This window comes from Carcharhinus amblyrhynchos, chromosome 30, assembly GCF_965287045.1.
Source record: "Carcharhinus amblyrhynchos chromosome 30, sCarAmb.v2.hapA, whole genome shotgun sequence".
Classification (NCBI taxonomy): domain Eukaryota; kingdom Metazoa; phylum Chordata; class Chondrichthyes; order Carcharhiniformes; family Carcharhinidae; genus Carcharhinus; species Carcharhinus amblyrhynchos.
In genome coordinates, this window is record NC_137353.1 from 1,183,088 (window position 1) to 1,210,057 (window position 26,970).

The 26,970-nt window shown below is 42.7% G+C and overlaps 1 protein-coding gene across 1 annotated transcript; it reads left to right on the plus strand.

Annotated features, from left to right (window-relative positions):
- Window positions 1-5,158: 5,158 nt before the first annotated feature.
- ppih (peptidylprolyl isomerase H (cyclophilin H)) lies at window positions 5,159-26,970 on the plus strand. Its single transcript, XM_080215217.1, has 9 exons — window positions 5,159-5,288; window positions 12,849-12,913; window positions 13,002-13,025; window positions 14,643-14,687; window positions 18,542-18,584; window positions 22,269-22,361; window positions 22,887-22,974; window positions 25,331-25,371; window positions 26,313-26,970. Exons 1-9 carry the CDS (start codon window positions 5,223-5,225, stop codon window positions 26,379-26,381), a joined length of 534 nt encoding a protein of 177 aa, XP_080071343.1. The 5' UTR covers window positions 5,159-5,222; the 3' UTR covers window positions 26,382-26,970.

Genomic DNA, 26,970 nt, shown 5'->3' on the forward strand with positions numbered 1-26,970 from the left:
GACATAGATAGGATGCAAGACTGGGCGGAGAAGTGGCAGATGGACTTCGACGTGGATAAATGTGTAGTGGTCCATTTTGGCAGGACCAACAGGATGCAGGAGTACAATATCAAGAGTAGGAATCTTAGCTGGGTTGAAGAGCAGAAGGATCTTGGGGTCTGGGTCCATAGGACTCTTAAATCAGCCTCGCAGGTGGAGGATGTGGTCAAGAAGGCGTATGGTGTACTGGCCTTCATTAATCGAGGGACTGAGTTAAAGAGTTGGGAGGTAATGCTACAACTTTATAGGACCCTCGTCAGACCCCACTTGGAGTACTGTGCGCAGTTCTGGTCACCTCACTACAGGAAGGATGTGGAAGCTATTGAGAGGGTGCAGAGGGGATTTACAAGGATGTTGCCTGGATTGGGAGGCATGCCTTATGAAGATAGGTCTCTTCTCCCTGGAGAGACGCAGGTTGAGAGGTGACCTGATAGAGGTTTATAAAATGTTGAGAGGAATAGATAGGGTGGATTCTCGGAGGCTATTTCCCAGGGCTGAAATGGGCGCTATGAGAGGACACAGGTTTAAGGTGCTGGGAAGCAAGTACAGAGGAGATGTTTGGGGTAAGTTTTTCACTCAGAGGGTGGTGAGTGAGTGGAATCGGCTGCTGTCAGTGGTGGTAGAGGTGAACTTGCTGAGGTCTTTTAAAAGACTTCTGGATGAGTATATGGGATCTAATGGCATTGGAAGTTACAGATATTTCTATGGCTTGGTAGGTATAGATGTGATCGGCGCAACTTGTAGGCCGAAGGGCCTGTTTGTGCTGTAGTGTTCTATGTTCTATGTCTCTTGATGTGAGTTGTGGGAACCGTGTGACTAGCAGCTCACACCAACTACCCAGGTTGTCAGCAGATTGCAAGCTGTGACTGTTTGTTTGTTTGGTGACCTGTTTACTAGGGTGAAGAGGTTGCCTCAGTTCCAGGGACTCAGGTTCAATTATGACCTTGGTTGACTGTGTGGAGTTTGCACATTCGCCCTATGTCTGTGTGGGTTTCCTCCGGGTGCTCCAGTTTCCTCCCACAGTCTTAAAGACGTGCTGGTTAGGTGGATTGGCCATGGTAAATGTATGGGATTACAGGGAGAGGGCCTGGGTAAAATACTGAGTTGGTGCAGACTTGATGGGCCAAATGGCCTCTTCTGCACTGTAGGGATTCTATGAAAAGCATATGATGCTCATTGTGAAATTTAATTCTTTTTGATCATCCTCTTAAAATTTAATTTACCTCTAACTCACTGTTGCATTTCATTATTTACCTTTTACTTAAAATTTTCATTGTGCATGCTGCTGTTTTACTCAATAATAATGTGGAGATGTCGGTGTTGGACTGGGGTAAACACAGTAAGAATTCTCACTAAAGTCCAACAGATTTATTTGGTAGCAAATGCCACTAGCTTTCAGGGTGCTGTCCCTTTGTCAGGTGAGTTTAAATGTAACTTAGAGAAACATGATATTGCTGTGACTTCCAATCACTCAGATTAATTCACGTTTATCCTTCTGTTTCAATCAAGACCTTTTCTGAATTTGAACTTGCAAACTATAATTTCCTTTTATTACATTGAGGATGCCAAAATTATTCCAAACTTTTCGTCCCGTTAGCAACTTGACAAATCAGCATATTTAAACACTTGAGAAAATTCTGGATTAAAGTGGAAACTAGCTTTTCCTGTATATTGTGAACCTGAATTCCACTAGTGTTTATAGGAAGAACATGAGAGCGCCAGAAGGAGGATTAGACCATCCAATACCATCACGGCTAATTGTGTCTGTATAGTATTCAATGTACTGTACTCGGAAGAAAAGGAAAGAGTGCAGAATGTAGTGTTACAGTCATAGCTAGGATGTAGAGAGAGAGCAGCTTAATATATGGTTGCTCCATTCAAAAGTCTGATGGCAGCAGGGAAGAAGCTGTTCTTGAGTCAGTTGGTATGTAACCTCAGATTTCCGACAGAAGAAGGTAGGAGAGAGAATGGGGTGCTCATCTGTGTTGAGTTCCAAATTTCCTATGTTCTGATATCCTTAGATTCTTGTTAGACAAGCGAATAAATCTACCTCCACTTTTAAAATAGTTAGTGTCACCATTTCGATCGCCTTCTGAGACAACAGAGTTCCAAAGTCAAACAACTGAAAGAAAAACAAACTCATCATCTCTGTCCTATAACGGTATCCCCTAATTTTAAAATAGTGTCTCCTAGTTCTGGAATTACCTAGAAGAGGGAGCATCACTTCTGTGTCTACCTTGAAGACATCATTCAGTATCATAAATATTTAAATCTAGTCAACCCTCCTAAACTCCAGTGGAAACAAGCCCAGCCTTGCATACTGGAATGTGAAGAGAACCAAGGGTCTAATCATAAAATCCTAATGTAGAAAGAGGTCATTTGGCTTATGAAGTCTGCACCAACTTTCTGAAAAATACCCCACTCCGATCCTATCCCTGTAAACCTACAATATTTTACTTCAATAATCCCTCTAACCTACATATCTTTGGACACTATGGGGATTTTACCACGGCCGATCCACCTCATCTACACACCTTTGGACTGTGGGAGGACACTGGAGCACCTGGAGGAAACCCACACAGACACGAGGAGAAAGTTCCCCATGGCTGAAATCCACTTCCCTAGTGACTTCACCAAGTTCCAGTCTCAGCTACATCTTCTAATTTACACCAATACTGGAATTTTTCTTGTGTTCTCTATAGTGAAAACAAGCAAAATAATCATTCTTTTTATCTGTCATTTCTTTATTTACTATTAATTCTCCATTGTCATTCTAGAGGACCAATGCTCACTTGTTTCTCTATTTAAATACCTGTAGAAACTCTTGCTTTCTGTTTTTATATTCCTAGCTACCTTTCTCCTGATTAACCTTTTAGACATTCGCTGCTTTTTAACTCTAAACAAACATTCGACCTGCTACTCATTTTTGCACAATTATATATTTTTTCCCTCAAGTTTGATGCTTACCTTAACTTCTTTAATTAACCAAGGATGGTGACTCTTTTTAGAATTTTTCTTTATGGTAGGAGTATACCTATTCTGAGTATTATGAAATATCCCCTTAAATGTCTGACATTGCTTCTCAATAGATCCATCCTCTGGCTTAGCATCCCAGTTCACGACAGCTCAATTTTATGCCCACGTAGCGCTGCTTATTGAAATACTAGTATTAGGCCCACTTATATTGTGGCTGCTGCTACACAGGAATGTCTTTACTCTGAGTCATGAATTAATTTTGTCACGTTACACAATATTAATTCTAATATAACCTGTACCTTGGTTTCCAGAATGTGCTGTTCGAGGAAGCTACCTCAAAAGCATTGAGAACTCCTTACCCAATCTGATTCTTCCAGTTTATATGTAGATTAAGTCACCCATTGTTATTGCCATCCCTGTCTCACAAACACCCAATATTGCTTCTTGTGTACCTTTCCTAAATTGTGATTACTGTTGGAGGGGATGTAAATCACTCCCATTTTTTACTTATTTCACGTACTTTCCTCATATCCAACCAAACTGATACCACATCTGATCTCCTGAACCAAGGTGATCACTAACTATTGCACCATTGTCGTTGCTGATTAACAATGCCACTCCTCCACCTTTACTGAGCTCCCTATTCTGGAATCTAATTTCATCCAATTCTGGCTACTACAACTTAGGAAGGATTTGAAAGTATTAGAGAGGATGTAGGAAAGATTTATGAGCATGGTTCCAGGAACGAGGGGCTTAAACTTAACGGAAAAAGACGGTTTGGACCAGTGCTCTTATTTCCCAGTTTTTACTGGTGTTCCATTTTAAGGTAGACAAGACCAGTTTTCCCATTTTTACTTTTTTTTTCCTTCTGGAAAGACTTTAACGTGGATAGATTGAAAAAACTTAAGACTCATTAGAGCAGATCACAAATAAATTTTATGAAGGTGTTAAAAATCATGAGAGCCCTGGACAGGGTGGATGGGGAACATCTGTCTCCCATTGGTAACGATGGTCAGGAATCAGAGGCCACCAACGTAAGAAGAAAACATCGTAGTGAGAAGCACGTTAGCACAGTCGTTAGCACTGTTGCCTCACAGCACCAGTGTCCTGGGTTTGATTCCCAGTTTGGGTCATTGTCTGTGTGGAATTTGCACATTCTCCCCATGTCTGTGTGGGTTTCCTCCCACACTCCAAAGATGTGCTTGTTAGGTTGATTGGCCGTTCTAAAATGACCATAGTGTCAGGGGAATTAGCAGGCTAAATATGTGGGGTTACAGGGATAGGGCCTGGGTGGGATTGTGGTCAGTGCTGACTCGACGGGCCAAATGGCCTCCTGCACTGTAGGGATTCTCCAAAAAAGAATAGCAACGGAACCAGGAGCAATGAAAATCTTCTTTACACAGCAAGTAATTAGGATCTGGAAGGCACTGCCTGAGAATCTTGTGGTTTAGTCATGGCTTTCAAATGGGAATTCATAATTATCTGCAGAAAAAAATTGTAAGCCTACAGGAGAAAAGCAGCAAAGTGGCATTAGCTATATGGTCTTATAGAGACCTGACACGGGTCCATAAGAACTAGGAGCTGCAGTAGTCCATTCAGCCCCTCGAGCCTGCTCTGCCACTCAATACAATCATGGCTAATCTCATGTTGGTCTCTTCTCCATTTTCCTGCCCACTCCCCACAAACCTTCATCCTTCTCCTAATTAAAAACCTATCAATATGCTCCTTAAATTTGTTTTAGTGTTCCGGAGTCCACTGCACTCGGGGGGGTAGAGAATTCCACAGAGTCACCACCCTTTTGAGTGAATAATTCCTTCTCATTTCTGCCACCCCTTATTCTAAAACTATGGACTCTTATTCTATATGCATTAAGGGCTGAATACCTTTCTCTCTGTTGTAACCACTCTATAATTCTAAATGTGCCCACAGTTCCGGTCTCTGGAACTGCGACTGGGGGCGGGGTTTCCCGTGCCAATCACTGACTGGGGGCGGGGTTTCCCGTGCGAATCACCGGCCGGGGGCGGGGTTTCCCGTGCCAATGACTGACTGGGGGCGGGGTTTCCTGTGCCAATCACCGGCCGGGGGCGGGGTTTCCCGTGCCAAGCCCACACTGGGGGGCGGTGTTCCGGTTGTCAATCACTCTAAGGGGCGGGGCATCCGGAGAGCGGCATCGGTGCTTTCGGCTGTCGCTGAGTCGAGGCTACGAGATGGCGGGGGTCCCGTCCAACCCCAACAACCCCATCGTTTTCTTCGACATCACCATTGGTGGCCAGGTAAGCGGCTAAGGGGCGGCGGCGGAGCTTTTGGAAATTTGGCGCGGATTCAGCGAGAGAAACGGTGCTGCTTTCTGGATTAGTAAATTGAGCAGGCCCCGGCTCTCTGATTGGCTGCTGCCTGAAGCCCCGGCTCTCTGATTGGCTGCTGCCTGAAGCCCCGGCTCTCTGATTGGCTGCTGCCTGAAGCCCCGGCTCTCTGATTGGCTGCTGCCGGAAGCCCCGGCTCTCTGATTGGCTGCTGCCGGAAGCCCCGGCTCTCTGATTGGCTGCTGCCCTCGCCTCACAATGTTTGATTGGCTGCTGTCTCGTGTTCCAATGTCTGATTGGCTACTGCCCTCAGCCCCGGTTCTGATTGGTTCGAATCTATGACGAGCAGCCAGTATGGTTGGAAGAGTACAGGAGGCCATTCGGACCCTCGTGTCTGTGTTAGCTCTCTGAGCTCATTACATTCGCCTTTCTCTGTAGCCCACGAGAGATTTTTACTCTCGGATCATTATCAAATTCTCTTTTGAAACCCACAATTGAGTCTCTCTCCAGCTCCCTCTTGGGCAACGCATTCTGCACTCTAACCATTCTCCCAGCAGAGCTGTACTCAACCCCAATCTGTAACTTCATGGCCTGGCATATCCCTCACCTTACCATTACCCCCCCAGACCAGGGGGATTAATGGAGAGTATGGAAAGGAATGCGAGGAGTAGCACCAGGCATGCCTAAAAACGAGGTGTCAGCCCAGTGAAGCTACACCACAGGACTACTTACATGCCAAATGGCAAAGACAGCAAGTGATGGAGCTAAGTAATCCTACAATCAACAGATCAGATCTAAGCACTGCCAGTCTGCCACATCCAACTGTGAATGGAAAACGGCTAATGTTACGCCACTGTTTACAAAAGGTAGCAGACAAAAGGCGGGGAATTATAGGCCGGTTAGTTTAACGTCTGCTGTGGGAAAAATGCTTGAATCCGTCATCAAAGAAGAAATAGCGAGGCACCTTGAAAAGAATTGTTTGATAGAGCAGACGCAGCACGGATTCGTTAAGGGGAAGTCATGTCTGACAAATTTATTGGAATTCTATGAGGATGTGACTAGTGCGGTAGACAGAGGGGAACCGGTGGATGTGGTGTTTCTCGATTTTTGAGAAGGCGTTTGATAAGGTGCCGCACAAAAGGTTGCTTCAGAAGGTTGGGGGCATGGAGTTGGGGGTTAGATGTTAGCGTGGATAGAGGATTGGTTGTCTGATAGGAGGCAGAGAGTTGGTATCAATGGGTGCTGTTCTGATTGGCGGTTGGTGACTAGTGGAGTGCCGCAGGGATCGGTGCTGGGGCCTCAACTATTTAACATTTATATAGATGATCTGGAGGAGGGGGCTGAGTGCAGGGTGTAGAAATTTGCTGATGACACGGAGGTAAGTGGAAAAGCAAATTGTGCGGAGGGTGTGGAAAGTCTGCAGAGGGATCTAGATAGGCTGAGCGAGTGGGCGAGGACCTGGCAGATGGAGTACAATGTTAGCAAGTGTGTGGTTATCCACTTTGGCAGAAATAATAGTAGGAGGGATTACTATTTAAAGGGCAAAAAGCTGCAGCATGCTACGGTGCAGAGGGCCCTGGGGGTCCTTGTGCATGAGTTGCAAAAAACCCAGTCTGCAGGTGCAGCAGGTGATCAAGAAGGCGAATGGGATGCTGGCCTTTATAGCGAGGGGGATAGAATATAAAAGCAGGGAGATCTTGCTGCAACTGTACAGGGCATTGGTGAGGCCACAGCTGGAGTACTGTGTGCAGTTTTGGTCGCCGCACTTACGCAAGGATATTTTGGCCTTGGAGGGAGTGCAGAGGAGGTTCACTAGGTTGATACCGGAGATCAGGGGGTTAGACTATGAAGAGAGGCTGAATAGACTGGGTCTGTACTCATTGGAGTTTAGAAGGATGAGGGGGGATCTTATAGAGACGTATAAGATAATGAAGGGGATGGATAGGGTAGAGGTAGAGAGATTCTTCCCGCTCAGAAAGGACAGCAGGAGTAGAGGGCACAGCCTCAAGATAAGTTGGGGGGGGAGCAGTTTAGATCAGAGTTGAGGAGGAACTTCTTCATTCAAAGGGTGGTGAATCTCTGGAATTCTCTGCCCATTGAAGTGGTGGAGGCTACCTCGCTAAATATATTTAAGCCACGGGTAGATAGGTTTTTGGTAGGCAAGGGAATTAAGGGTTATGGGGAGAAAGTGGGAAAGTGGAACTGAGCCACTTCAGATCAGCCATGATCTTATTGAATGGAGGGGCTAGATGATCTACCCCTGCTCCTATTTCTTATGTTCTTATGTTCTTAATGGTGGTGGACAATTAAACAACTCATTGGAGTAGGAGGCTCCACAAATATCCCCATCCTTAATGATGGAGGAGCTCAGCACGTCAGTCTAAATCATGAGTCTGAAGCATTCACACAATCCTCAACCAAAAGTGTTGGATGGATGATCCTCCTCGGCCTCCTCCAAAGGACCCCAACGTAAATGAATTAGGGAGGGTCTCATAGAGACTTACAAAATTCTATCAGGACTAGACAGGTTAGATGCAGGGAGGATGTTCCCAATGGTGGGGGGTCCAGCACTAGTGGTCACAGTCTGAGGATTCAGGGTGGACCATTTAGGATGGAGGTAAGGAGACATTTCTTCACCCAAAGAGTGGTGAGCCTGTGAGCAGGTAGTTACATAAGGAGTAGGAGTAGGCCATCTAGCCCTTCGAGCCTGCCCTGCCATTCAATAAGATCATGGCTGATCTGAAGTGCACCCCCCCCTTATCTTGAGGCTGTGCCCTCTAGTCCTGCTATCCTTTCTAAGCGGGAAGAATCTCTCTACCTCTACCCTATCCATCCCTTTCATTATCTTATACATCTCTATAAGATCCCCTCTCATCCTTCTAAACTCCAACGAGTACAGACCCAGTCTATTCAGCCTCTCTTCATAGTCTAAGCCCCTCATCTCCAGTATCAGCCTAGTGAACCTCCTCTGCACTCCCTCCAAGGCCAAAATATCCTTGCGCAAGTGCGGCAAGGATATTTTGTTGATATTTTGTTGATTTTGCAAGGATATTTAGTTGATACCAAAACATTGAATTTATTCAAGAGGTGGCTGGCTATAGCCCTTGGGCAAATGGGATCAAAGGTTATGGGGAAAAATCAGGATTAGGCTATTGAGTTGGATGATTATCCATGATCGTAATGAATGGCGGAGCAGGCTCAAAGGGCCAAATGCCGCCCTCCTGCTCCCATCTTCTGTGTTCCTGTCATAGAAGTCAGTCTTCAGCCAATTTGATTCATAGAATCCCTACAATGCAGAGGAGGCCATTTAGCTGAGGGAATCTACACCTACTGTCCAAAAGAGCATTTTACCCGGCCTACCTCTCCATCCCATCCCCATAACCCCATGCATTTACCACAACTAATCCCCCTAACTTACACATCCGTGGACTCTTAAGGGGCAATTTAGCATGGCTAATCCATCTAACCTGCACATCCTTGGACTGTGGGAGGAAACCGGAGCACCAGAGGAAACCCACGCAGACAGAACCAAGGCCAGAATTGAACCCAGGTCCCTAGTGCAGTGAGGCAGTGAACATAAAGCTGGACAGTTACAACCCAGCCAATTACCGCCCAACCAATCTATTCGCGATCATCAGTAGAGTGATGGAAGGGGTTGTCAACAGTGCTATCAACTGGCACTTGCTCAGCAATAACTTGCTTAGTGACACCCAGTTTTGGTTCTGCCAGAGCCATTCAGCTCCTTAGCTTATGTTCTTGCTTCAAACATGGACAAAAGAGCTAAATTCTAGAGGTGAGGTGAGAGTGACTGCCTTTGTCAACAAGGCCGCATTTTACCGAGTGTGGTATCAAGGAACATTGGCAAAACTGGAGTCAATGGGAATTGGGGAAAACTGGGATTTGTGTTGGGTCCCCTATTATTTGTCATTTACATAAACAACATTGATGACTACGTGAGAGGTAGGATTAATAACTTTGCGGATGACACAAAGATTGGCCAGGTGGTTAACATTGAGGTGGAGTGTTTTGAGTTAAAAGATGATACATACAGAATGGGTAAATAAATGGCAGATGGAATTTAACCTGAAAAGTGTGTGGTGATACATTTTGGAAGGAGTAATTTAACGAGGAAGTATTCAATGAATGGCATGACACTCGGAAGTTCTGTGGAAAAAGGGAATTTGGCGCTTTTTTCTACAGATCTCTGAAAGCGGAAGGGCATGTTAGTAGGGTGGTGAAAAAAGCATATGGGACACTTGTTTTTATCAATTGAGGCGCACAGCAGCACGTTGAAGTTATATAAAACTTTGGTGAGACCAAAGCTACAGCACTGTGTGCAATTCTGGCCACCATAGAATAGGAAGGATGTGATTGCACTGGAGGGGGTGCAGAGGAGATTCACAAGGATGCTGCCTGGGATGAAACATTTAAATTATGAAGAGAGGTTGGGTAGGCTTGGGTTGTTTTCGTTGGAGCAGAGAAGACTGAGGGGGCAACCTGATTGAGGTGAACAAGATTAAGAGGGACATGGACAGGGTGTATAGGAAGCAGCTGTTCCCCTTAGTTGAAGGGCCAGTCACGAGGGGACATTGGGGTAAGAGGTTTAGGAGGGATGTGAGGAAAAACCTTTTTACCCAGTTGATGTTGACAGCCTGGAATGCACTGCCTGGGAGGGTGGGTAGAGGCGGGTTGCCTCACAATCTTTAAGAAGTATCTGGATGAGCACTTGGCATGTTATAACATTCAAGGCTATGGGCCAAGTGCTGGTAAATGGGATGTGGTGGGAGTTCAGGTGTTTCTCATGCACTGGTGAGGACCCAATGTGCCGAAGGGCCTCTTCTGCACTGTACGATTCTATGGTTGGAGTCATACCTAGCACAAAGGAAGCTGGTTGTCATATCAGTTCAAGGGCATCACTACAGAAGTTCTTCAGGCCCGGTTATCTTCAATTGCTTCATGAGTGATCTTCCTCCCATCATAAGGTCAGAAGTCAGGATTTTAGCTGACGATTGCACAATGTTCAGCACCATTCACAACTCCTCAGGTACTGAAGCAGTCCATGTCCAAATGCAGCAAAACTTGAACAATGTCCAAGCTTGGGCTGATAAGTGGCAAGTAATATTCACGCCATGCAATGACCATCATCAACAAGAGAGAATATAACCATTGCCTCTTTGACATTCAGTGGCATGGATGAGTGCAGCTCCAACAATACTCAAGAAGTTAATATCATTTGGGACAAAGCTGCCTGCTTGATTGGCACCTTGTTCACATCATGCGCTCTCTCCACTGCCGACACACAATGGCAGTGTGTGCCATCTACAAAATGCACTGGAAGAACTCACCAAGGCTCCTTAGACAGCACCTTCCAAACCCATGACTCCACCGCTATGGAACCTGCCGTGTTGGCTCCATCAGGCTCTGCCTCAATAGAGAGACAGTGCAAAACACGCTCTGTGGTTTTACTTGCGTCAAGAGCCTGAAAACTTGGCTGCGTTTCTGGAGTGCACCTGACACTCTGAGTGGAATTTTGCCAAACATTTGTTAATGTGCTGATTGTAAAATCTTCATCCTTATTTCTCAATTCCTCAATGGCCCTGCTTCTGTTAGCAGGGTAAATATGTGGGATTACAAGGATAGGGCCTGAATGGGATTGTTGTCAGTGCAGGTTTGATGGGCCGAATGTCCTCCATCTTTACCATAGGGGTTCTGTAATTCTAAGATAACTGTTTTTCTCTCAAGAAGGCAGGGATAACATAAATTCATCTGTTATGAATCAATTTCAAGTCACAGTTTTTAACCTGTGGTGTGGAATGATACAGAAACCTGTATGATTTCTGAATTTTTTTGATCTGGCTAGGGGATTATTTCAGTTTTATGTAAGTTGTTTTATAAGAAAAATTCTGATCATGTAATAGTCCCAGATGCTGGGAACAGTTATGTGACTGCGTTAGTTGCAGTAGGAGCACTTCACCCCAGCTGCTTGACTGGAGCCTCTCACAGGCACTCTGCTGAAAAGGAGAATGGGTTAGAAAATGTATAAAAGTCTCCAGTGTGGAATCGAATCAGGCATCATTTTAAAAGATTTCTTTCACGGTTGCTCCTAATTCCTGGGATGAAGTTTGTCTTTACCCTTCCCATCTCCTTCAGGATCTCCTTGTCTTTGGGCAGTTGGGGAATAAATCTATATGACAAGATAGTGAGAATTTATCATACTTATAGAAGATGCCTGATAGCAATAATGTAATTCTGAAAGACATGCTGGTTAGGTGCATTGACCCGAATAGGCGTTGGACTGTGACAACTAGGGAATTTCACAGTAACTTCATTGCAGCATTTGTAAGCTTTTCTTGTGACTAATAAACTTTTATTTTTCAATCATTTAAAACCACTGGCTTTAAAAATAAATTTGCATTGGAGCCCTCAGTTTGTTTTTTTCCCCCTGTTTCCTTCTCAGGTTTTCTTTCTTACCTGACCCAATCTAGCTACATGGCATGGAGGGTAAATTCATTTCAATTGCTAATTATTACCAGCACTAGCAGGTTATAGGTAATTACCCCCAAGGAAGTGAAAGCCATGATTATTAAAAGAGTCTAGAATTTGCTAGTCAATTGAATGTGTTAGTGAAAGTGACGAAAGATCCTGGGATTTGCCTCCCTGGCACTCCTTAGGTGGGAGATGCAATTTCGTGCGGATGATGTGTGGTATTCTCCCCATTCCCTTTTCCGTATTTGCACGTTTTTTCCATGTCTGCGTGAGTTTCCTCTGGGTGCTCCAGTTTCCTCCTATGGTCTGAAAGATGTGCTGGTTAGGGTGCATTGACCAGAACAGGCACTAGACTGTGGTGATGAGGGGAATTTCACAGTAACTTCATTATAGTGACTAATAAATAAACTTTACTTTGTTACAGCAACAAGGAGGCCATTTGGCCCCTCGTGTCTGTGCCAGATGAAAGATGCAGCGTGATCATCCGCTACACCAGCTGCTGATGACAGAGCAAGTTGTTCCGACACAATTGCGTTCAGAATCTACTTAAACAGCCAATGAAAAATCCACTGAATGACATCAAACTGCAGCTTTTGGAGTGAGGCAGAGGGGAGGGGAGGAGAGGAGAGAAGAGAAAGTTGGCAGTGCTCTGTGGTTCAGTTGTTAAATTTGCTTGAAATTTAGACTTCAGTGTACAGTACATGGAGCTGTGGCAGAACAGATATGAGTTATGATTAGGAACAGTATGTCTGGTGGGAAGGTTTCCACACAACCTTTTGAATCCAAGAGTGGTAAAGATGTAGTGACTTTATGCTGTAGAATTTTCAGTCTTCAGTGAGTCAAAGCTGGTTTATATCAACCAATCTTCAGACAATATCCCGCATGTATTTTAGTGATGTGGTATGCTATGTGGCATACTATAACTTATAACCTTTCAAAATTCTACATTTTGATTTGTTAACCTGCTCAAACTTTTGAAATTTGATGAAAATTATGTGATAAATATAAACAAATTGTGCAGATGAACCTGTTTATCTCTCTCAGGAAGTGGGCCGGATGAAGATTGAGTTGTTTGCTGATGTAGTGCCCAGAGTAGCAGAGAACATCAGGTAAAGTGCCACTGTTAATTGGCAATATTTACTTTAATAATATTTTTCCTTATTATTGTTACTGACTGTATTTGTTTTCTCATTTTAGGCAGTTCTGTACGGGAGAATTCAGGTTGGTATTAGTTTTCATTACATTTAAGAATCATGTGGTTCAATGTTATTACCAGTATTCTGAAAACTAGGTACCAAAGGAGGTACCCAGTTTTACCAGTACGCATCAGATTTTATTTTCCTTTTTTTATTAATTGGATGTGGGGGTCGCTGGCTGGGTCATCCATAATTGCCCTTAAATTGAGTGGCTTGCTGGGCCATTTCAAAGGACATTCAAGAGTCAACTACATTGTTGTGAATCTGGAGTCAGGTAAGGATGGCAGATTTCCTTCCCTAAAGGATATTAGTAAACAGATTGGTTTTCACAATGATGATGGTCAGCTTTACACTTTTAATTCCAGATTTTTAAACATTGTATTTTTTAAATTTCACCATCTGCCATAGTGGGATTCAGGCCCAGATTCCCAGAGCATTACACTGGGTCTCTGGATTATTAGTTTTTTAAAGTTTATTTATTAGTCACAAGTAAGGCTTACATTACACTGCAGTGAAGTTACTGTGAAATTCCCAGAATCGCCACAGCCCGATGCCTGTTCACCTCAATGCACCTAACCAGAATGTCTTTCAGAATGTGGGAGGAAACCGGAACACTCGGAGGAAACCCACACAGATCCGGGGAGAACGTTCAGACTCCACACAGACAGTGAACCAAGTCGGGAATCAAACCCAGGTCTCTGGTGCTGTGAAGCAGCAGCGCTAACCACTGTGCCACCATGCAGCCCCAGTGATAATACCACGATGCCACCACCTCCCCAGATGAATTACTCATATTCTCTTTTCAATCAACCATTTACGTGGTTACTGTTTTCCTCGATCAGTGATGAGCAGCAGCTTAAATCTAAAGGGATTGAAGTCAAATGAAAGTTAAGCATGCTGGTGCTAGTACAGCTTTTCACTCTCTCTTTCCTGGCTATTCCAGCACCCATTCTTGACATTGTTAGTGATGCTGTTTTCTATTGTGAAGACCATTGCAATGAGGCCGATGCCCCTAATTACCCATTGGTCACATCTACTTTTCAGGGAATACTTACTGAACAGCTAGAAAATGCAGCAAACCTGGTTGATTTCATTTTTAACCATCACTTTCCCCAAGTGCTGGGGCCTTGAGATCACCAGACTTTCCAGAGTGGTGTGGTGGTTAATTTAAATTGGTACACTTAGCTAAGAACAGAGGCACGCCATTTGCCCCATCACGTCTACTCCATTTTATTAGCAGTGCAAGCCAGCTTTATAATCTTAATCTGCCTGCCCCCCCCCCCCCCCCCCCCACCAATATCACTTGTGAAATGCATGTTCTCTGTGTCTGACTGTGTGTATGTCTTCTGGTGTCTACTCTGCTTCATTGTCCTCTGATTCCCCATTGTTATAACAGTTATAAAATAGACCATACACCAGCGACTTACAGCTATCCTTGAAATCATTTTGCTGACTGCATTTCGCCGGCATAAAGGTAATCATTTGATGCTTGACCTTGGATCAGCTGCTCATGATTTTGGATTGCAGTTGTTTTAAATTAGCAAAGACCTTCAAACTTCTTCAGGGCTAGTGGTTTGTATCACTTTACTTTGGATTAATCTATTAATTCCACAGATTGAAGTTGACTTTTTTGTTTTAACAGGAAGGATGGTGTTCCTATAGGTTATAAAGGAAGTACATTCCACAGGTATGCCCTAACATCTTAAGATTCTTTTTGGGTATTGGCATAGTTATGACACTAAACATCAATCAGCACTCCATAAAACCTAGGGTTCCTTTTCAACCTGGTTGTGACTTAATTTACCTAAACACAGGGTAAATATAACAAGGCTCAGATTTAACAAATAAATTTTGACACTGGAATTGGGCTTCTCACCATCTTGTACAAAGCCTTAATTAGATCACATTTGGGTTATGGTGTCCATTTCTGGTTGTTATTTTATAGAAAAGATCCAGAGCTAATAGAGAGGGTGCAACAAAGATTTACAAGAATGATACCAGAACTGTGAATAGGATTGTTACATCGAAGAATTAGGCCTTTAGCGAGTGATATCTATGCTTGTTCAGTGGAAGCAAAGCCACTTCCCTAGTTTCTCCCTGTAACCCTGCACATTCTTCCTTTTCTATTAACAATCAAATCCCCTCTTGAATGCTTTGATTTAACCTGCCTCCACCACTTTCAAGCAGCCTATTCCAGATCCTAACCACTTAATGAAGCTTTTCCTCACGCCATCATTCCTTTTTTGCCAATTACCTTAAATCTGTGAATATCTTGCTCTCAATCCTTTCATTATTGGGGAAGATGAAAGGGTGGATCTGATTTCTTTCCTCTTAAAAAGAGAAAACTAAGAGGTGAGATGGTCACAGTCCTCAAATTATGAAGCATTTGCTAGAGAGAGAGAGAGAGAGTTCCCCCTTGTGGGGAAGAGCAAACCTAGAGGCTATCACTAAGTCACCAAGAAATAGGGAATTAGAGAATAACTTTGTCCAGAGAATGGTGGGAAGGAACTCTGCACCGTAGGAAGTGATTGAGGTGAAAAGTTTGGATGCATTCAAGAGGAAGCTAAATATCCCATCCAGACCCAAGTGCAGATAATTATATCTCATAATCTGAATCATTATTATGTTTCTGCTTGGTAATAATTCAATGCTGTGTTCAGCTGGTTTGATGCCAGCCATTACTGAGCAATAGAGTTTACCTGGCTGGCTCAAATTAATTATTAATTAAAATTTAATAGCTACAATTTAACATTAAGGTAGACGTTGCTCTAAATGATTGGTTGATATCAGTAAATCTGCACTTTGGTATAATTTCTGTTTCTCAAAGTTAACATCAAACATGTCAGTGCCTGATGTTTTCTGTTTTATTGTACTAAAACAAAAGACTATTTATGTACTTTCCTGGAGGTTTTAATTGTTAAAGTATGTTCTCAATCAGTTTAACAAAGCTTATTTCAGAAGAATTTGGTGTAAAATTTAGACGTAAGGAACTGTTTTGTCATGTATCAAAACCAGAAAATTCTGCAGATAGTCACTTGGAATCCATGGGGGCAATAGTTAAGTTCATGGCTCAGATTTTACAGTCAGTAGTGAAGCAAGAGCACTTACTTCTAGCCTTGAATATAGCTGCCCAGTGAGGATCGAGTGATCTCTGTGCCAAAGTTTCCCCTATCTAGTTGTAATCTAAATAAGGAATCTCATGATGTCAGCAAGCAGGATAAGCAGCCAGTCACTGTGGAACAGTCTCACCAAGTGTAAAACAGGAAATTAAAAACATTAATTGCTTTCAGACTTAATTTAAATATTCAAATAGCGATAAAAATGGGTTTAAGATTGAAGCCAAAATAAAGGAAACCAAACCTTTTTTAAATGTGTGATGGTTTTATCATTTTGAAGAAATTTGGCATTCCACAACATAATATCAGCTTCTCAAGGCTGGTCAGGATATTTAGCAGTAATTATGAAACTGATGTGTTGTTAGCAACAAGTTCTACATCATTCGACAAAGTGTACCTCGTTCAAGAGTTTTTACAATGAGACTAACAGTGTTAGGGAGAAAGTTCTGATCAATTCAGTTGATTTCCAATGATGGAAACAACATCAACATTCCAAAGGATATGCTTACAGGACATTTAGAAAATAATGGTAAATTGGCAGAGTCAGTATGGATTTACAATAAGAAAATCATGCGTAAAAACCCATTGGAGTTTTTTGAGGATGCAACTAGCAGAATAGATGAGGAGAAAGTGGTAGATGTGTATTTAGATTTTCAGAATGCTTTAGATAAGGTGTTGTGCAAGAGATTAGTAAATATTGGAGAGGGGTAGGCCATTCAGCCCTTCGAGCTTGCTATACCATTCAACATGCTCTTGACTGATCCTCTATCTTAATGCCTCACTCCAGCTCTTGTCCCATACCCACTGAAACTTTGAGTCTGGAAACCTATCTTTTTCCTTCTTAAGTATATTCAGAGCTCCACGACTTTTTGTGTTAGAGAATTCCACGGCTTCACAGTACATGGGATTGGGACAAATATTCTAGCATGGATTGAGAACTAGTTAATGAACAGAAAACAGAGATTAGCAATGAATGAATCATTTTCAGATTAGCAGGCTGTGATTAGCCAGTACTGCAAGGATCAGTATTTGGGCCCTAGCTATTCACAATCGATTCACAACCACCACCCACCTGAAAGTTCCCTCCAGGCTACTCATCATATGACTGGGAAATGTATCAGCCATTTCTTCATTGCTGCTGGATCAAAATCCTGGAACTCCTTCCCTAACTGCACAGTGGGTGTACCTACACCACAGACACAGTTCAAGAAGGCAGCTTATGTTCTCAGAGATAATTACAGACGAGCGATAAATGCTGGCATAGCCAGCTAAACTCAGCCGCCTGAGTGAATTAAAAAAAAAACAATGATTTGGATGTGGGAATTAAATGTAATATTTCCAGGTTTGCATACTTCAAATACAAAAATGCTTCAAGGATATTTGGAGAAGATAAGTAAGTGGGCAGAAAATTGCCAGATGGAATACAATGTGTAGAAATATGAGATTATCCACTTTGGTTGGAAAAACAGAATAACAATATTTTTAAATATCTAGAGGCGTGGAAGTATTGGACTTTAAAGGGACCTGGGTGTTCTTGTTCATGAGTCACTGAAAGCTAACATGCAGGTACAGCAAGCAATTAAAAAGATAACAGGATTTGAGTATAGGAATAAAAATGTCTAATTACAATTAAATAGATCCTTAGCAAGATCACACTTGTGCAGTTTTGATCTCCTTACCTAAGAAAAGATAAATTTGCCGTAGAGGGAGTGCAACAAAGGTTCAAAAGATCGTAGGATCCTTACAATGCAGAAGGAGGCCATTCGACCCATTGAATCTGCACAGAATCTGTGAAAGAGCTATTTTACGCTCTCTCTGTCATAAATATATTTTAGTGGCTCCTCATAATATTTTTTTCTAACATCCCATGTTAATATTGCAATAGCCATGCAACTGTCTCCAAGTTTAAGTTGGCCATTCTTCTGTTACAACAAATTGTGTATCTATAGCTCCTAGTAATGTTGAAAAGAACGGCCCGAGGCTCTTAGTCGTTGTCTTACAGCACAGGAAAGGCCCTTCAGCCCATCTTCAGACACATAATCCAAAATTAAAATGATCCCAGTCCAAAGAACTGGATTTTAAGGAAGGTCTCAAAAGAGATAAGGGAGGTGAAGAAGCAGAGGAATTTCTGGAAGACATCCACTTCTTTCTTGTATTTATCTGTTTTATTTCCTGTATTTTCCTCTTTTTGCTCTGTTAAGTTTTAAATGATGTTCATCTGTAAGTTTTTCCAGTTCTGATAAAGCTTTGTAAACAAATTGCTAACTGTGCTTTCTGTACAGTTTTTTGTTTTAATATTATTGTGTTTGATGTATATTCAAATACATTATAGCAATAGTTAAAGTTAATTACAGTAGTGTCTATTTCTGTGACTGTATTGCCTTGGTTCCATTGGTTTACTGCAGCAGAGCTTTCTATTTTCCAGGGTAATCAAGGACTTTATGATACAAGGGGGAGACTTTGTAAACGTAAGTAATGTCAGTGTCAGTCAGCTTGTAACATTGACACTACAGGAGATGGGGAGAAAGCTATTTGGCCAGATGGGGGTGGCAGAGATGGGAGGACATGTGATGAAACCCCCAGAATAAGTTGAATAACAGTTGGAAATCCTCTGCATTGAGCTGTTGTCCAAAACTGCATCCAACCTTTTTGCCCCCTCAGGAATTACTGCCCTCACATGGCAGTGTATGGTATGGATTCAAATCCTCCTTTATTGGGTAATGGGTGGAATGTGCAGGTGAAAAGTGCAATTCAAATGCAGGCTATGTTCTGTGGCAGTTGGGGCCGAGTTGTGCGTTGTTGTTGGTGGGCGATGGGATAGAACTCTCGCCCTCCATCAGAGTTCTAGAATTTAGCTGCAGGGACTGAAAAATACACATTGCAGCAGAAACAGCAAGATTTCAAAACTCCCAGGGACATGGAGAGCTGAGAAGACATAATTGGACCCTCCCCCACACCCCATGCCCCATCCCAAGAAGTACAGAAGAGACTTGGTGTATTTTTAGGACTGGGCCTCTCCTTCTACTCTACTGCTAGGTTTTACTTTGTCCACGACAGATCCTCCAGCCAGTATGCTGTTAAAACCATATTAGATCATAACTCTTATTTAGAGTCATTTGAGGTTTACAGCATGGAAACAGGCCCTTCAGCCCAACTTGTCCATGCCGCCCTGCCTCTATTACTACCTCTGGCAGCTTGTTCCAGCCACTCTCAACCCTTTGTGTGAAAAAATTGCCCCTCTGGACACTTTTGTATCTCTTCCCTCTCACCTTACACCTATGCCCTCTAGCTTTGGACTCCTCTACCTCTGGGAAAAGATATTGACTATCTAGCTGATTTGTGCCCCTCATTATTTTATAGACCTCTATAAGATCACCCCTCAGCCTCCTATGCTCCAAAACAAAAGTCCGAGTCTATCCAACCTTTCCTTATAACTCAAACCATCAAGTCCCAGTAGCATCTTAGAAAATCTTTTCTACACCCTTTCTAGTTTAATATCTTTTCTATAATAGGTGACCAGAACTGCACACAGTGTTCCAAGTGTGGCCTTACTAATGTCTTGTACAACTTCAACAAGATGTCCCAACCCCTGTATTCAATGTTCTGACTGATGAAACCAAGCATGCCGAATGCCTTCTTCATCACTCTGTCCACCCGTGACTCCACTTTCAAGGAGCTATGAACCTGTACCCCTAGATCTCTTTGTTATGTAACTCTCCCCAATGCTCTACCGTTAACTGAGTAAGCCCTGCCCTGGTTCATTCTACCAAAATGCATCACCTCGCATTTGTCTAAGTTAAACTCCACCTGCCATTTGTAAGCCCACTGGCCTGATTAATCAAGATCCCATTGCAGTTGGAGATAACTTTCTTCACTGTTCATAATGCCACCAATCTTGGTGTCATCTGCAAACTTACTAATCATGCCTCCTATATTCTCATCCAAATCATTAATATGCCTGAATTTAAGATATCCCTGCCTGATTCCGGTGGATGCATGGTTGCCGACAATAACATTGGAGAGGATTTGGTGCAAAACAATATCGGAAGTCTGTCACTGTAATTCCTAGCTATGCCACTACTTGGCTTCTTTTGATGAAGAAAGTTTCCTCCTCCCACCCCATCCCCACAAAATTCAAATAAGAATGTGTTCCCACATTATTGTACAAATCACCAAATGAGTAGGCTGGAAATGTTAAGACCTCAGGCTGATGGTAGTGGAATGGGAGGAGAAAGCCAGTAAGGCACAATTCCTACCAGCACCAAATGGAAATCACAGGAGTGAGCATTATAATCATAGAATCCCTACAGTGCAGAGGGAGGCTATTCGGCCAATCAGGTCTGCACTAAGCACAATCCCACTGTACCGCAAGCCCACACATAACCTCATGATGCTCCACTTCTCCGGTTCCATCCTAAATACGTTGAAGAAGTCATCCCCTACAGACAAGCTGTGTACACACAGGATCTGCTCAGATGAGGAGGATTGCAACAGACATCTCTGGATGCTGAAAGATGCCCTCATAAGAACAGGTTATGGCGCTCGACTCATCGATCAACAGTTCCGACACGCCACAACAAAAAACCGCACAAACTCCTCAGAAGACAAACACAGGACACGGTGGACAGAGTACCCTTCATCGTCCAGTACTTCCCTGGAGCGGAGAAGCTACGACGTCTTCCCCGGAGTCTTCAACATGTCATTGATGAAGACGAACACCTTATCAAGGCCATCCCCATACCCCCACTTCTTGCCTTCGCACAACCTCAAACAGACCATTGTCCGCAACAAACTACCCAGCCTTCAGGAGAATAGTGACCACAACACCACACAACCCTGCCACAGCAACCTCTGCAAGACATGCTGGATCATCGACACGGATGCCATCATCTCACGTGAGAACACCATCCACCAAGTACACAGCACGTACTCTTGCAACTTGGCCAATGTTGTCTACCTGATACGCTGCAGGAAAGGATGTCCCGAAGCATGGTGCATTGGCGAGATCTTGCAGATGCTATGACAACGGATGAATGAACATCAGTCAACAATCACCAGGCAAGACTGTTCCCTTCCTGTTGGCAAACACTTCAGCGGTCATGGGCATTCGGCCTCTGATCTTCAGGTAAACGTTCTCCAAGGCGGCCTTCACGATACACGACAGCGCAAAGTTGCTGAGCAGAGATTGATAGCCAAGTTCTGCACACATGATGTTGGCCTCAACCGGGATCTTGGGTTCATGTCGTACTATCTGTAACCCCCGTGACTTGCTTAGGCTTGCAACAAATCACTTACTGACCTGTCTGGGGACAATACACATCTCTTCAACCTATGTTTAATGCTATCTCCACTTGCATTGTCTGCACCTTTAAGACTTGATTAGCTGTTAAGACACGCATTCCAATCAGTATTCTATAAACTGAATGTGTGCCTTTATATGTCCTGTTTGTGATCAGAACTCCCACTCACCTGACAAAGGGGAAAACCCCGAAATCTAGTGGCGTTTACTACCAAATAAACCTGTTGGACTTTAACCTGGTGTTGTGAAACTTCTTATTGTGCCAACCACAGTTCCACCCAGGCCCTATTCCCATAAAGCCATATATTTACCCTGCTAATCCCCCCTGACACTAAGGTCAATTTAGCATGGCCAATCGACCTAACCTACACATGTTTGGGTATCATAAGTTGAATTGCCTTTGTTTCAAAAAATGCAACAGCGTAATTATGAGGTTGGTAATAGTTTATACATCTTTAAATGCATCAGCATGAAACTTGTTGCTCAGTTTGTGTGAACTTTTGAGTTTTTAGTACTCGTAACCATTCTGGGGGAGCAGCTGTTCTCCAATTTGAACAAACCAGAATAAACGGGATTTGATATCAGTCATAGATGCATCCAATCTCTTACCTCTTTTATTGTTAAGTATTCTTCAAATATCTTATGGAAGTGAGCATTATATAGGTATATGACAGTTCCCTGTGTTTTGTGTGAATGCAAATCTGAGGCATTTCAAGCATAATCTTCTAAATGCTTGAGTTTTCTTTGTATTACCCACATACTTAACTTTATACGCTGGTAGAAACTGTACTATATTTTTGTGTTTGCTGGTATTTTCCTTTCTATAATAATGCAAGTAACATCTTGTTGACAGGGAGATGGAACTGGTGTTTGTAGCATTTATAGAGGACCATTTGCTGATGAAAACTTCAAATTGAGACACAATGCTCCTGGTCTTTTATCCATGGTAAGGGAATTTAAAGCTATTTATGTAGCATTTCTATGACATTCAGTTCAGTGAAAAATTAGTATTTGTTAAGAGAAGAAAGAAATATTTGCAATTATATTGCACTCTTCACATCCACCAGACATTTCAAAGTATTTACCATTCATGAAATATTTTTGAAGAGTAGTCAGTGTTGTAGACAACGCAAGCTGCCAGTTTGCACTCAGCAAGCTTCCACTAAGAGCAATGTAATAATAGCCAGATAATATGTTAATTCAGATATAAATATGGGTAATCCCATGTTCTTCTGCAAAATGGTGCCATGGGATCTTTACATCCACCCAAGCAGGGTGGTGGGGGGTGGTATTTAGATTAATGCTTAAAGACTGTACCTCCAGCAATGCAGAGCTCCTTCAGTACTGCACTGCAGCATTTGTGTTCACCCTGGAGTGGAATTTGAATCTGGTGGATAGAAACTCCCAATTTTTATTGAAACTTTTCTTTTAAACACTGTGCTAACCAATTTATTTTCTGAACTTCCAACAGGCAAACAGTGGCCCAAATACAAATGGTTGCCAGTTCTTTATTACATGCTCTAAATGTGATTGGCTCGATGGGAAACATGTTGTTTTTGGTAAGGAAAAAGAAGTAGATGTGGTTGTTGTTCATTGGATTTGTGTCCATAGTTTAGAGTCAATAGAAAAGTAAACCTTTCATAAAGGCAGCACAGTGATTAGCGCTGCTGCCTCACAGCGCCAGGGATCTGGGTCTTGGGTCATTGTCTGTGTGGAATTTGCCTGTTCTTTTCATGACTGCATGGGTTTCAGGGAGATTAGCAGGGTAAATACATGGCATTGCGGGGATGAGGCCTGGATGGGACTGTGGTCGGTGCAGACTCGATGGGCCAAATAGCCTCCTGCATTGTAGGGATTCTATGATTCTTTGAAAATATAGAAAAGACAAATTTTCAGATTTCTCATCCAAATTTTACAAATAAAAACGCCAAGTCTGTCTGCTCCTTGGTCGTTAAAAGTTAATAATTGTAATTATGGGAGTACTAGATAGTCACAGTGTTACTGATAGGTGACAGACCTGTTTCAATAATGCCAATTTCCTCACCAAAGTGGCTGTTTGCTTCCTTGCAAGTGAGTGTTAGAAGATGAAATGTAGCATCCTCACAATCCTGATTCTGTCATCAGCCAAACTCAGATAGTTATGCTAGGGTTCAGAACAAGAAATCCTGACCAATTTCCTCCTGCCTTAACTGAGGAAGTTAAGGTCAAAGTTAACAGTCCTAATGCCATCAGAATTTATTTTTCTAGAGCTTTATTTTTAAGAGCATTAGTGACTGTAGCTTCTGACACATTGCACGCAAATAATTTTGGAATTCCTTAGATACTGAAACACTCTGTGCCCAAGTGGAGTAAGACCTGGGCTTGGGCTTACAAATGGCATTTGTGCCACACAGGTGCCAGGCAACGACCATCTACAACAAGAGAAAATTAAACATCGCCCCTTGAGATTCAATGACATTAACATTGCTGAATCCCCCGACATGAAACTAAACTGGACGAGCCATATAAATACTGTGGGTACAAAAACCGGTCAGGGGCTGGGAATTCTGTGGTGATTAACTCACAATCTGACTCTTCAAAGTCTGTTCACCATCTACAAGACACACATCAGGAGTCTGATAGAATACTTTCCACTTACGTGAATGAGTGCAGCTCCAACAACACTTGGAACAAAGCATCCCACTTGAATAGCTTCCTATTCACAAACATTTACTCACTCCACCACTGACACACATTGGCAGCAGTGTGTACCATCTACAAGATGCACTGCAGGAACTCACCAAGACTCCCTTGTCAGCACCTTCCAAACCCATGACCACTACCATCTAGAAGGACAAGGGCAGCAGATACATGGGAACACCACCTGGAAGTTCCCCTCCGGTCACTTACCATCCTGACTTGGAAATATATCACTGTTCCTTCACTGTCACTGAGTCCCAATCCTGGAATTCCCTCCCTCACAGCACTGTGGGTGTACCTACAGCTCAGAGACTGCAGTGGTTCAAGAAGGCAGCTCACTATCACCTCCTGAAGGCAAATAGGGTTGGGCAACAAATGCTGGCCATAAATCAATAATAAAAAGCCTTTCAAAACCGCAGACTTAATAATGTTGAGAGGGCAGGTGGCTATTTTTGTTCTTTTTTGGATTTGATATTTCTCATTTGAGGAAATGAGAATATTTCTAGAATTTTTTTCTACAGAAGAGTGTTAGGGTATCAGTGTGAAAGAAGAAAATCTTTAGCATTTCTCTTGTGCAAGGGCAACACTGTGGCACAGTGGCTAGTGCTGCTGCCTCACAGCGCCAGGGATCCAGGTTCAATTCCAGCCTTGGGTCACTGTCTGTGAAGAGTATGCACATTCTCCCTGTGTCAGCGTAAGTTTCCTCTGGTTTCCTCCCACAGTCCAAAAATATGCAGGTTAGGTTTATTGGCCATGGTAAATTGCCTCAGTTTCAGAGGGTTTAGCAGGGTAAATACGTGGGGTTATAAAGATTGGGCCTGAGTGGGATTGTTGTCGGTGCAGTCTCGATGGGCCAAATGGCCTCCTTCCGTACTGTAAGGATTCTATGATTTTAACATCCGATATGTTTGGCTTCAGCCTGGGGACAATGCTTTTCTGCAGCTGGCCACTAGGGAGCACTTAAATGTTCTGGGTGGAATAGCTTGTGCTATTTCCTGTCTTCCCTGTGATAGGAGCTTGTATTCAGAGAATGGTTATTGCATTGGCATTTCTAATCTGCACTCTGTCAACAGAGATCAGGGCAAGAATTCATAGTCTGGAAAACATTAAGTGCAGCCCCCTGGTCTGTTACTGATACATTTCATTAAAACATTCCCTTCTAAAGTCCCATTTTATTTATGGATTTAATCTTTAGAAGGAGCCAATAATATCTTGTTAAAATTTTATTTTATCCAGGTAAAATTATTGATGGCTTACTCGTAATGAGGAAAATTGAGGTAAGCAGTGATCTACTTTGGTAATATTTATAGCTGAAAAGCAAATATTGTAACTGAGTTAAATATTTGCTATTCAAACAGTGTTGAGGTGTTGTCTGCTGCCAAATATTTTTCTTTGCATCTAATATACACATGTATTTTACCAGAAAAATTACATGAAGCAGACTTTTATGGTCCCTCCAGCCAGCAGGATCTTCTGGTCCCACTGGCAAGAGACAGGGGAGGCATTGGCCTAGTGGTATTATCGTAGACTGTTAATCCAGAAACTCAGTAAATGTTCTGGGGACCCAGGTTTGAATCCCACCATGGCACATGGTGGAATTTGAATTCAACTTTTAAAAATCTGGAATCAAGAATCTACTGATGACCACGAAATCATTGTTGTTTGTCGGAAAAACCCACCTGGTACATCAGTGCCCCTTAGGGAAGGAAATCTGCCATCTTTTCCTGGTCTGGCCTACATGTGACCCCAGAGCCACAGCAATGTGATTGATTCTCAACTGCCCTCCAAGGGCAGCTAGGGATGGGCAATAAATGCTGGCCAGCCAGCGACGCCCACACCCCACGAATGAATAAAAAAAGATGGAAAGGCTTTGAAGAGTCGAGAAGTCAACACTTGCAAAAGAATGTGCTGTCTCAGACCAGCTTGTCCATAATAGCATTATAATGCCCCAGTATTCTCCCCCTCCCTGCAACCAAACAGTATAACCAGGATATTTCCCACGTCCATTCCTTGTCATGCTGAATCTATTTCCTGGCCACCGCCCCCAGCAATCTTACTCAAATTTAATGGCCTACTGACCCTGGTTTTGACACCCATGTACTGCCACATGGAAGATATAATAGTATATTAAGTTTTTGGTTGTGAAAATAAAGAAGCATCTTCTATATGAAGGTTTTCACATTTGTTATCTCGTCATTAATATATCTTCTGCCTGCAGAATGTCCCTGCTGGACCCAGCAACAAGCCTAAACTTCCGGTGGTGATTGCACAGTGTGGAGAAATGTAGAGTAGACTGATAAAGGAAAGTCTGGTCCTGAGAAGTGTAAGGAGATCTGCACTATGCCCTGCATGTTATTTGTCATGGTGTCCATGGAAACTAAATGGTCATTGGTTGTTTTGGAGATCTGGGATTTCAACATCAAAGTTTTTTACCTGAGATCCTCACCTAGGCCAATAGAAAATTTCCATGCTATGAATGAGCTAATCTAAAATCATTTCTGCTCTGAAAAGAAATAATTTTGATACAGAAATTTATTTTTAAACCTCACCTTGGGACAAAAATATAGCGCTGGTGAACAGCTGGCTTATAAGCATGCTTCCGAATCTGAATCAAAAAAAAAGACTGTCCAGAAAATGAGCCTTTTATTCGTAACTATAATCTTGGTTTAATTGTCTTCCTTAATAACCAAACTTCAAGTTATTGATTTTCATTTTTTCCAAAAGAAATCTGCATTGTTAATTCCAATTAAAGTAAAGCTGAGTGTTACTACTGCAGCTTATATACAGTTTATATTTATTTTTCAGACCACAGCATTTTCCATTGAGCCAAATGGACAAATTAATAAATTTGAAATAAAACTTTTGACTGTACATTA

Coding starts and splice junctions, on each gene's coding strand:
- ppih (XM_080215217.1), top strand. CDS start 5,223: ATGGCGGGGGTCCCGTCCAACCCCAACAACCCCATCGTTTTCTTCGAC. Junction 12,914..13,001: donor AGAGTAGCAGAGAACATCAG/GTAAAGTGCCAC, acceptor TTCTCATTTTAG/GCAGTTCTGTACGGGAGAAT. Junction 22,975..25,330: donor TGGGAAACATGTTGTTTTTG/GTAAGGAAAAAG, acceptor TATTTTATCCAG/GTAAAATTATTGATGGCTTA.